Source organism: Charadrius vociferus, unplaced genomic scaffold (assembly GCF_000708025.1).
Source record: "Charadrius vociferus isolate BGI_N301 unplaced genomic scaffold, ASM70802v2 scaffold257, whole genome shotgun sequence".
Classification (NCBI taxonomy): Eukaryota; Metazoa; Chordata; class Aves; order Charadriiformes; family Charadriidae; genus Charadrius; species Charadrius vociferus.
In genome coordinates, this window is record NW_009649473.1 from 486,027 (window position 1) to 498,465 (window position 12,439).

Sequence of the window (12,439 nt, forward strand, 5' to 3'; positions counted from 1 at the left end):
GACCCGCCGGGCACCCACCCGGGGACCGTGGGGGCTGCGTGGTCGGCGGAGTGTGAATGCATCTCCGCAGCGAGATGCAAAAAGCCTTATCTGCTTGCATTTGACTTGCGATGCCGGCTCCTCACTAGAATGCAAACCCTTGCACAGGATGAAAACAGGTTTGTTGGGAATTCTCCTGGAAATGTTTCGCTCCCCACCGCCGCCACCTTCCTGTTTGAGATGTCAGAGAAGATCTTAATGATGACACGGTGGCAGATACCTCTGCTGCGTACCCTCCGCTGTTCTTTGGAGATGTTAAGGCAGAGATAAATCTTTTATGCAGCTGTCTTTTCATATCTGTAGCGGTTGCTGCACAATCTGCACTTGATTGCAGCTAAAATATTCTTTTTAGGATGCGTTTCACAAAATGATGCAAAATAAACACAGATGGGAGAAGTGGGGGAGAGAAAGCTGTAATGAAGTAGTGATGGTGGATTGATCTTCCCTCCTTCCCCCCCTCTAATGCCCTGCCTCTAAATGTGAGCCTTTTCTGAACACAAAATGCTACATTTCTGTTTTAAAGCAGTAAAGATTTTGGGGGCTCTTTGGCTGGGGTTTTGGAGGGAGACTCCCATCAGTGGTGCTTGCCTTACTGACTGACTTTCTTGAATGTCTGTGGCTACCAAGCCCATCAGCCTCTATCTTGCCCTCACCTGTTTTAAAGTATGTCTTGTTTCTTCCAACACCTTGCAGGTCATTCTTCCAGAATGCCAGAGGAAAGTTCGCCAAAGCGGAGTCCTCAAAACATCCCGTACAAGGACCTGCCCCATATCATCAATGCTGATGGGCAGTATCTCTTCTGCAGGTATTGGAAGCCAGCAGCAACTCCCAGGTGAGCACTTCCAAGCAAACATCCTTTTTTACTGTCAGTAAATGAGACTCCATTTGTGTAATTATGATTTATAGCTTGACTGGCATTACAGGGCTGTGTGCACGGAGCTTTACAGCCCCTAAGAGAGATTTCTCTCATCTGAGAGAGCCCCTACTGTAAAGACTGTATTCTCCAAACCTTTACTCACTCAAATCGGCCTTACAGATGTCAAACATGGACTTACTGTCATTGCATGCACAGCTGGCTTGGCTGGCAGTTCAGTGTGCTGCCGTGTGGCACATGCAGGTGGCTGATGCCTATCAGCAATAAACAACTATCTTCAAACTAATAGCCCGGGCGGTCAGGGAGGGGTGGGGTGTAGGCTCAGGGATGTCTGCTCTTTCCCATCTTCTCAGTGTCAACAAATTGAACATCAGCATCTGACTGCAGTTTCAACAGCAGTAGCCGAAATCTCAAGGCAACAGGCAGAATACGGTTTGCCTGCATTGCTTTTTGACTGTTGGTTGTTTGAGTTTTTAAATTATTTACAGTTAGTAAATGATTTAGGGAGCTCTTTCACTGGCAACTGCGATTTCAAAACTGACCTCAGTAATAAACACAGACAAGGAAACAGATAGAGAAATTTCTCTAACGTTTTTGCCATAATTTAAATAATCCCTTTACTGTAATAGCTTTCTGTGCTGATTGTGTGCTGATTAGGATCTGCTATAGAAAGCTATCTCTGTTACTCCCATAGTTATGATCTTTCTTCTTCCTCCCAGTATCTGCTGGCTTGGCATGTGTTTATGCTGCCCCTAGTTAGATAGGTAGCTACTTCATAAAAATCTGGATATTGTTTTATTGTTTTCTTTTTCTGCAAGCCAACAGGAAAAGCTGTGTTGATTTTATACAGCTAGAAAACAGTCACAGGAAGAAGTTGTTCAAGCTGTAGTAGGGAGTTAAACTTTTTCCTTGACCACCCAGCAGGTTAGACACCATCCTGCGTCCAAACGCCTGCAGCTGTGCTGAGAGATGGGTATGGGTCCAAGTTAGTTGGCTTTGGGTTTTATACCTGCCAGGCTAAGGGGCAATGTGAATGACACCGAGCCGGGAGGTGGGCAGGCACCTAAGCGCACTGTCCCCAGAGGGGAGGACAGCGCAGCCGCCCCGCTCTAGCTCCATGGCACCGCTTGGGCTGTAGGACGTGGCTCTTGGTTTAAGATCACCCGGTTCACAGAGCATTTTATAGTTACTTCTACGCACCGCCTTTCAGAAACAAGGAGGAAAGTTTTTGGCACTGATGCTTTACATAGTTTTTGCGCCAACCTGAAGATTTCCTCTACAGAAAAAAAGAAAATGCTATCAAAACCAGCTTCTACTGTGAAACCAGGCTGTCTTGTATTATAATGCTAATTAATCATTAACTGCCCACAATGTTCTTCACCCAGTTGCGGAATTGCTTTCTTTTTTTCATGTTTAATTTCTTAGCAAATTAGTAGTGAGTGGATGGGTCTTTGATCCAAAAATGAAAGGATGATAAGGAGCTGAGAGTTAAAACTTGGTGTCTAAGTCTTCTGGGTAGTTAATTTTTTTAGGGCTCTGTGCACCAAGCAGTTAATTGAGAGCGAGCTTGCCCTAGTTTTGTGACAACAAAAGTGGATGGGATCAGTGTTGCTCATTTACAAGTGGTTCCTATGTGTGTGCGTGTGTGTGTGTTTGCATTTGCGTGTTTGTGTATAAGGAGGGGCGTGCTGTTTATTATTAGCTCTTTTTGCATTGTTATGTAGGAGAGAGATGGTAAGTGGCTGAATAACAAGTTAGTGCCTGGATCCTACAGTCAAGAATGCTCTTGAAGTGCTTTGATAAGCAAACCAAAAATACTTTTTTTTTTCCTCATTCTCACTTTTCATAAGTAGCTTGGCTTGTTCTGCTTCATATGTAGAAGCTCAGCAACTTTCATCTAATTTTAAATGTTCAGCAAAAGTGATCTATATATATATGTATAGGGAGAGAAACAGAGACACCTCAGGGGACTTTTACAGGCCTGTTACGATTTATTCTATTTCAGATACTGAAGGCAATTCTTTCAATCTTCTAACTCAATTGTTGATTCAGGTTCAAATCTTAACGCTAATGAATGACGCTATAACCGTCAAACGGTGGGGTCTTTCATTGATCCATTATGCATCTAATCCCAGTTAGGGCTATAGAAATACCTCTTCACTGCAGATGCCCAAAGGTTATCATTGACTTGTCTTCTATTAGAATAGAACTTATCATCCTTGATCCCTCCCCCAGGGAGGGGAAAAAATGGGATATCTGCCAAAGGAAAAATTAAAAAGTAGCCCTAGCCTGGGGTTGAAGAGCAAACAATGGCTAGGCAGTCTCTGAGAGTGGGGCCGACCGGCAGACGTCGCCCGCCGGAGCTGGTGGTTCTCTTTTATCTCCTCAAACAGACCCGCAGAGGTGGATAAAGGCTGTGGCAGACTAATGTGCTGTAGCAATTTAAAAAATAAAAAAAAAAAAAAAAGAGAGAGAGATTTATCAGGAAGATGGGGAAATTTTGTGAAGCTCTTGTGCTTCGTGCTCACAAATATCCAGGCTGTGATGCTGTGTGGTGTTGATCTGACTGATCAGCCCATACTGGTGCACATATGGAAGCTTTGTTATAAGTGCCACCGAGGCCAAGGTTGTCCTGCGAGTGAAAGGCACCTATTGTGAGTTCCTCAGCAGGGTCCGCTTTGTTTCGAAGGGGGATTTAGGTGATTACTTCACAGGAAGCTGACACACAAAGGCACTCAGATGTCATAATGATTAGATGGGGTAGACAGAGTAGGTAGTAATGGGACTAAGGAAGAAGGACTGTATTTTCCACTTGTTTTTCGGCTGGGAAGTCACTCCTGAGAGGAGGGCTGGGGATGGAGTGTCTTCTATTGCTGTCTTCGGGCAGCAATGCAGGTGCGACTTCCCTGGCCAGCAGCCCTGCAAGCTGCCCAACTTGTTGAGCCAGTTTCATCTTAAGATGTAATTAAGTGGTCTTGTTGAATGCAGCAGGGAAGAAAAAGCAGCATGTTCTGCTGTTGTTTTCATGTATCATGCCAACAGCAGGATTTGTGGAGCATGAAAGCAGGTAACTCTTTGGCACTGAGTGCTCACAACTGAGCGCAGAGCTTAAGATCTGGGCAAGGCAGGGCATTTTCAGGACCATGCAATAATGTTTGGAGGAAGTAAATCATTGTTACCAAACCAGATTGATCTTGTGCCTATAGCATGTCCCAGTAGCTGAGGAAGTCCTACTAAATGGAAAAGCAGTCTTTGTGTAAACAAAAACAACAGCTCCATGCAAGATTAAAAGCTCTGCCACCACCCTGAGCAGTCTAAATCAAAATATGAGGTAATAGGAGGTGAGGAATTAAGAAACCATGCTCTATTCCCAGCCCTCAGACAAAGTTGCTAAGAATAGAGGTGGGATGAGGAAGAGGAAGGAAAGCTGGGAGGAGAAGTCAACACATTTCCTTTGAGGCCCCTAAAGGGCCTGGAGAGATTCAGAGATGACCTTCTTTTCCTCTCTGGTCTGTATCCCCATAGCCTTTTCTGGATGTTTCAGCTGTTCGTCAGTGCCCAGATAAGCACAGTTTGCTCTGGGGCACTTTCAGCCCCTCTGCTTGACCTCAAATAAACCCTGTGAGATTGATCGACCCAGAGTAGTTTTTTCAAAGGTGCTAATAGCCTGAAGCCACCATTGACTTCAGATAGAGAAAGTGATGCTCAGCTCTCTCCCTGGAGATCAGCCACTCTAGGTTGGACACTTGAAGACTGAGACACTTATAGTTAGAGGATGCTTTTGAAAATGTGGGTTCCAGACATCCTTGTTCTGAGCTTCCTCATCCATCAAACAGAAATCATTATCTGGCTAGTTAGCATGATGCTTGTGCGTCTCTTCACGTAGCGGTCTCTAGGTGCACTTAGAAGATTGCCAGCAACTGAAGTGGTCTGCCTGAGGAGGCTGCCTGAAGCTGAGACACTTGTGGGTCACAGGTGTGTTCCCGGCCGATTGTTAACGTACACTGGAATGGGTTGGCTCAACTTCAGATATTGTGACCGTGGTTTAAGTGAACAGAGTTGCAATTGTCTGAGTAAACAGTGTCTTTGTAGGAGTTCTTTCAGTTCTACACCCAACAAGTGTGATTAAAAATACAAAATTGAATGAACAAAAGGCACCCACTTTTCTATGTACTTTTAAAAGTTGTTTTACTCTTTGGAAAGTGCCTGTCATTAATTCTGACTTGTGAAAGTCCTTGGCCAAGCCAACAAGGAGAAAATACATTTCTCTCTTCCCCAAGGACTTTGCAGAAGTGGCTGTGGTGCAGAAATACAAACTGCCTTTATCTTTTAACTGGCCTTTAAATTGTGAATATTGCTTGCTGATTTTGGCACCTCATTACCAGCATTTCCATGTCATTTCCAGAAGAACAGCACAGCTCCCAGCGTGAGCAGATGACAAAGTTGAATTTGACTTTCAGACCCTTCCAAAATGAATAAATAAATAAACCAAAGTGAAGTCAAAGCAAAGGGAATCAAGTCACTAATTATAATGCCTTTAATTATACTGTGTGGTGTTAGTCTCTAGAAATACTTAAAGGAATTTCTAATTCAGTGTCACTCTGCAAGAACACTTTTGTTTGTACTAACGAGGTCAGCTTCAAACTGAGGCACGAGGGCCAAATTTGTATCGTGCATAGTGACTTATGTCAGCACAGTTTGTCGTGGGGTGAATTCAGCTCCCTCTGTGTCTGATCACACCGTACACAGTGCACAGGGGAAATAACAATTATCATTGTCGAACCAACATCCAGGCTTTGCTTGCTGTATTGCTATTGCCTGAGTTTCTAAAGCCTCCCTTCTCTTCATCAGCCATGTACATGTTCCTTTAATGCCTGTGTTCTCTTTGCTCCATGTGACTGTCTTATTCACTGTGAAGGGGGGCATCCTTTTATTATTTCTTCTGCATTTCCAGAGAATGGGCAAATTAGCAAACCATCTTCACGTAAGAGGGACTCTGACAGCCAGGAGAGCAGCTTTGGTAGATATTTCCAACCGGCTTTTTTAGTAGGTAATTTTTTGCAGTCCCCACAGGAGTGTTCAACAGAAGCAAATCTGCCTTTTATACCACAGAGCCCAAGGAAAAAAGGCAAATAGTGAAGGGAGTAACAATTGTAATTAAACTGTCCCTTTGACTCATTGCCCTGTTAGGCTCAGCTTCTGAGCACAAGTGTGCAAAATTGTGACATTGGTGTGTGGGACCAAGGTAACTTTAGGAGTTCCCTGCTGTGAATCTCAAAGCAGTAAAATTTCATCATGATCCTGAGACAGCAGCAAAGGAAGCAAGATCAATGTTGGTTCTCAGCGTGCCACCTGATAAACTCTTGGAAACGGTGCTGTCCAACATGGTGAATATCAGAGGTAGAAGGCAGAAATAGGGAAAAAGAAGAAAAATGGTCTTGAGATTGCGTTGTAAAACTCAGTTTCTACTCATGATTCTGCCAGAGACTGAAGGGTAAACAAACCTTGCTTTTCTCGTGCAAATAGTTAATTTCCTTTTAATGGGATTACAAGTGTGATGGTCAGTACTGGCTTTGTACCATGACCCTGGTGGAGCCCCTAGCTGGTCACCCGGCAGTTAGAGCCCTGCCTGTCCCTCCAGGTCTCTTTATCTGGAGCAGAGTGTGCACTGGCTCTCCTCTCAGACGCTACTGCTTAAGTTTTCTTTAGCTCATCAAACTGGGAGCGCTCTAAACCGGTTATTTGTTGACAGCAATGCAATAGTTGAAGCAGACAAACTCATCGACTTTATCGGGGTTCCAGATGCAAGAGCACTTTGCTTCACTAGCATGAGAAATGCGTAGGTTTGGACAAAATAATAAAACCAGCTGCACAGAGTTCCTTGCCGCAATTTCTTCAGCACTCTTGATTATCCCTTGGGAACACGCAGCAGCTCTTCTAGATCACCATGAATACATCTACAACAAGAGTTGGCTGGTACAGTGGTACTGGCTAGAAGAGGATATTTTTTCTAGATGCTTGTTGCAGAGGAGTTGGCCTGTGTTTCCTTGGAAGTTCCCTTCAAGCTGCTGTGGCTTTGTGCTTTTCAGAGCCAGGGTGAACATCTGATCACTTTGTTCTTCTAGGGAAATCACATTGTTCTGAGAGCTGTCCCTGCAGACACATTTGGCTGAGCTGCCTTCCCTAGGTTCAGGCATGCCATTGTCCGAATGTGCTTCCACTTGAATGGAAGCCATCAGTGTTTAACAACCTTCTATTGTCCTTTATCCAAGAGATGTGACACAACCCTGATAGCAAATGGCTGATTATCCTAAGTATCCAAGGAGATAGTATTGCATCCTGCACACGAGATTCCAAAACATACGCTTAGGCAGGTCCCTTACCTCATCACACCCCACTTATATCCCTACTTATACCCATACATCCCTGCCCTGACTCTACCAGTACAGACATTTGGACACTGTATCAGTATGGCCTATTATCCTATAGGAAGGAAATTAGCAGCACCGGGGTAAAGCTTTTTGACATCATTAAAACGATATCTCTCCTACGGTTTCTTCTTGAAGACCAATAACATTTCACTCATGTTAACTGCAAGGGAAATACTGGTACAACAATCCCAAATACCAACCGTGGGCTAGTCCCAACCATAAACACCTTCTGAAGCAACGAGCCCTGGGGGAGTGGTGGTGTCAGGAAGGCATCTCAAAGCTGACCCAACTCACTGTCTAGGCAGTGTATGGCCTTGGGGACAGGCAGGGAGCGGCCAGAGGAAGCAGTGGAAGCATTCCTGGTGGCCAGAGCACTCCAGTCAGGTTTGCCTGCCTCCAAGCACACACCTATGGGCTGTCCACAAACAGCTAGGAGCAGGAGAGGGGGTGGGTCTTGGAGAGTGCTCTCCTTGAGGATGAGTTTGTTTCTTCCAGAGAAATGAAGTATGTTTGCGACCAAAGGGATTAATTATTTTTGCAGTAGCAGCCATGGAGCCGTTTTGAATGTCCCAAGTCCCTGAGTAACACCAAACTTTATGCGTCCTTCTGCTGGAAGGAAAGAGACTCCCCTTCTGCATCTCAGACACTTGCTCTCCAGCCAGGAGCTGTCTTCATTTCTGCTTGGCAGGCGCTCACTTGATGATGGCAGCCTCTGAATCCTCCCTTGCTAAATGATAGCAAAGGCAGCTTGCTAGACCTAGAAAATTTGGTGTCAGAAAACAGAATAAAGAAGTCAATGAGGAGTGGAGAACAGGCAAAACACATGGTCAAGTCCGTCATCAGGCAGTGACACAATGACCAGTGATTTACAAAATCAGACCCTTAATTTCTTTGTGCTTTTGATTCCTCATCTAAAATTGGGTGTAATCATCCAGGCAAGTGATACAAATTGGGTCTGGAGTCCCTAGATGAAAGTTGACAGAGAAAGTAAGTTATACCTTGAGGTTTTGGTGGTTGAAGAGTGCTTGATGTTTGAGGCGAGATTTTAAAAAAATCTACTAAGTGATGTTTTAGATGTTCTCTGCTGTTCAGCTACAAGCAAATTGTCTCAGCAGCAATCTGTTAAAAGAAAGAAAAAAGAGAGGGGAAAAAAAAAGGAAAAAAAATATTGACAACTGGGCTAGAGCCAACCATAACAGCAGTAATAGCGTAGTTATCGTTTGCTCCGGTGTTGTATATGGATGGGTAAGGAGAAAAATGTACAAACTACTATAGATTTGGTAGGCAAGAAAGATTACTGATGTTTCAGCCATATATCTGACCTGGGATAGAAAGGGCTTGTTCTGTATGTTTTCTTTCTTCCTTGATCAAGCTTGAAGCTTGCAGAGTGAGGGAATAAAACTTAAATCTTCGGCCTTTTTTTAGAACAGAAAGTTGGTTTAATTTGCTGTAGGTGTCAGCAGGTTAGCTAGTTTACCAGCTGGCAAGATGAGCTTATTTTTCTAATTTTTCAACATATTTTTTGCTTTTATTTTTCAAAGCTATCTCAGTGAGGTTTCAAATTCAACTGTCAAATTCCAGAAATCTGCAGTGGCTTAATTTGCTGGGCTAAAGGCAGGAGGAGTGATGAGGAAGCAGTAAGTAATTAAATTGCTGTAGAGATAACATCTAGCTGACTTAATGGTTAAGCTTTTTCTTCATTTTTTCAATTTTATGTGAGAGCTAGTCTACAATATTTTCAGTATTAAAAACTGTATTCCGAGCAGCATTCATAATGTCTTTTTATTAAGAGGATGTCCAAGCGATCAGCATTCGGTCATCCTCTGGCCCTCCGCAAATGATTTTAGCAAGGAGCACCGCGCATCTCAACCCAGATTGTCCTGAAAATGCACAGATCAACTCTCCGACGTTATTAGCTGCCCGCAAGTTCATTATGAACAGGAAGCTTTTTAAAAATTAACTTTTTTATTCCAGGTTCACTGTGGCCCCGTGCATGTAGCACAGGGCTGGAGCTCAGGGAACCCGTGGTGACATTTTGACCCCGCTGTTAAGCTCCTGCTGATTGCTGTAGGGTCAGGTTTTGCCTCACGCTGTGTGTCCATCCCTGCCTCTGGCACACTGTCTTGCCACGGGTGAGGCTTTTTACCTCTCGTGCTTCAGTTTACGTGGCAGCGGGAGGACGGGTTGATCCTTGCTTGGGATAGGGTAACAGATCAGAGGACCTCTTGAAGTCCCATTCATCTCTGCATTACGTGACTCTTCAACAAGCCTAGCTGCACTCTTGGAAAAGCTTTTGGGGTTTTGTGAATGAGGAGTGTTGTACAAAAGCCAGCTGTTGTTATTATTTATGCTGTTTATTTACTGGTCACATTTCTCAGAGCTGGGGAACGGGAAAAAGAAATCAATCAGAAGATTCACTTTGTTTATATTTAATTTCACTTTCAGTGTTTGGGGAATGTCGATTTCTTAAACCCTGCTCCTTCCCCTGAACCCCCTCGTTTTACGTAGTCGGTGGAAACATTGTGTCATTCTTACACATAGGTATAGTTTCTCTTTTGAAGCATCATTTAAGGGTTCTGACCATCAAAGCTTTGCTCCCTGCTGTGTGTGTTTGCCTGCCGCGTTAGGAGAGATGCTCAGATGCACAGCTAAATGTAGCATCAAGGCTTGTTTACATTTCGCTAAGCCCAGAACATTTGCAGACATGTCCCTGCTCACGCTGCCCCGCAGCTCTGCCGGCAGTCAGCAAACCTCCCTCCTGCCCCGTACGCCCACGCCGGCTCTCGGGCACCACGCAGGACATGGGCATGGGTGCTCTAGGGTTCCCGAGCCCCATCCCCATCTCACAACTGCAGAACTGAAGTCTCTCTCGCTCCCCATGTCCCTCACAGCATGTGCTGTGGTTCAACCCTCATCTGAGACCTCCGAGTCTCCGATGCCGTGAGCAGCCCTGGTGTTGCGCTGTAGCGATATAGCTACGGGAAGCTATTCCCGTTCCCATTCCCATTCCTGTTGCAGACTGTGACAGATGCACCACTCACATGTGATCCAACAAATGGTGTCTTGCAAGTTGGCAGAAGGAGGAAAGACAAAACATCTTCTCCGCTGCTAGCTCTGACCCTTCCTTTGCTGGCAATGGGAGGAGTCGGAGCCAGCCTGGCAGTGGCGGGGTTAATAATTGTGGTATTGAAAGTATTTGCTCTTGATATTGCTGAGGCTTTTTAAAAATGGTCAGAAATATGTGGTACTTCTCAGTTTCTGGTGAAGCGCTCCACATAAAACGCAGCGTTCTTGCAGCAGAATAACAGCTTGTGGTTTAAATAAATGTTGTTATTTCTGCTCTGCTGTAGGTGTACATGTATGTTTTGGTTCAGTGACTGCCAGATACTGTAAATGAGTATTGATTTCCTTTTCTATTTCAAGCTTTTCTGCAGAAAAGGCATCCCACATGCCTTTAGCTGTCTTTGCCTGTACCTAAAGTGATTGCAGCCAAGGATTTATCTAACTAAATACTCTTTTATTTTATTGTTACCACTCATCCTTGCACCCCGGTCAGGTGCAAGTCGGTCAGGTCCCCGTTCACCTTTTGGAGTTTAAAGCGTTTACATTTAGCCCTTTTTGAGAGCAAATCAAGACAGTGTTTAAAACTCATGGCAGTAGTCCCTTATTTACATTATTTACATTATTTACAGAGCCCCCTCTGCCATAGGTGAAGCTGCCTGGGTGCTAGAAATGAAAGAGCATTTTAGGGAACAAACGTGCCGTAGCTAAAGTCTGTGGACAGCCAGATTAGCTCAGTGTGACCAAGAAATAACACAGACCTGGATTTGGCAACTGTAGGCAGAAGTCTCTATCCACTTTTTTACTATTAAGTCATCTGTAGGTAAACCACTGCACCTCAACTGCAGTTCAAATTTACTTTGGTTCAAAAAGTGAATAAACATTTCAGCTTTTAAAGAACATGTTGCAGCGATCACTGTCTTAGCAGGATTCCTCTGTCTCACGTTTAACTGCTTGCATTCAACTTCCTCTCCTACCTCAGGTCTACAGCAAACGTAGAATAGTAAATTAATTGGAACACGCTCAAAGCTTTGGCAAATGCTTTGCCTGTGACATTACTGATTTCCCAGAGGAATAGCTGCTGATATTGATTTTGACAGAGCCTCTAAAGCCTCTCGCTGCAAAGATTCCTCTCATAGCTGGGCAGGGCTGAAGTACAGCTCCAGGATGGGTCAAGATAGGATTATTCATCGGAAATTAATGTGCTTAATCTCAAAGTATGTTAAAATATACATAAGTGCTTTATGATTAAGAAATCCATCCTTGAGTTTCTGTCTCTAAGTTTATGGGATAATTCCACCCTTGCTTTTGGAAAAGCACACAGAAAAAGACTGGCGATTTGGAGACTCGTGTTATCTGTGACATCTGAACTTTTTACGAGTTCATCAGTTTGTTAAAAAAAAACAGTTAAGATCTCTGCCAACACAGAGGACAGCAGACAAAATTGGATCAGAAAGGTAAAAGTGAGGATGGTAATTGACTCAGTGCAGAAAGTAATCAAGAGTTCCACATTATTGCTGGAATTGCCTGGTTACAAACTGTACTATCAGGTCTGAGTACTTCAGCAAACTGAAGTCTTATGTTTTGCTTTAAACCATTGCCATAAAATTGGGAATTGCACAGCCGGTGCTTTATTAAAAAGTAATAATATCATACTATCTCGAATTCACAGAACAGGTAAAGTGTCATCCCCTTTCTTGCTCCTTACTTATTCACAGCTCTCTTCCGAGCTGTGAAGATTTGCCCATGTAAGCCAAAAATGCCTGATCAAAGCACATCAGTTGTGCAGTTTTTATTGCAAGGAATGGCTTGGAAAGGCTCTGACCCCCTCCTGCCAGGTGTGCGCTTCTCAGCTTCTTTCCTGCACAGGTGCTGGGGTGATGAGCTGAATTCTTCCTTTTATAACTTTTTCAGCATTACTTATCATGAGTTGTCTGTGCCATTCCCTCCCTGATACAACAGCTTCATGGCCATGGCCGGAGTCTAAAACGAGGACAATCCCATTTTTAAGAACCATTGATTTTGCAAGGAGACT

The 12,439-nt window shown here is 44.1% G+C and overlaps 1 protein-coding gene across 1 annotated transcript in view; it reads left to right on the top strand.

Moving 5' to 3' along the window:
• Positions 1-70: 70 nt before the first annotated feature.
• MGLL (monoglyceride lipase) overlaps positions 71-12,439 on the top strand; it is a 62,826-nt gene continuing 50,457 nt past the window's right edge. The window contains exons 1-2 of the mRNA XM_009889852.1: positions 71-158; positions 733-871. Coding sequence (XP_009888154.1) covers positions 149-158; positions 733-871 — 149 coding nt within the window. The 5' untranslated portion in view covers positions 71-148. The remainder of the gene's footprint in view (positions 159-732; positions 872-12,439) is intronic.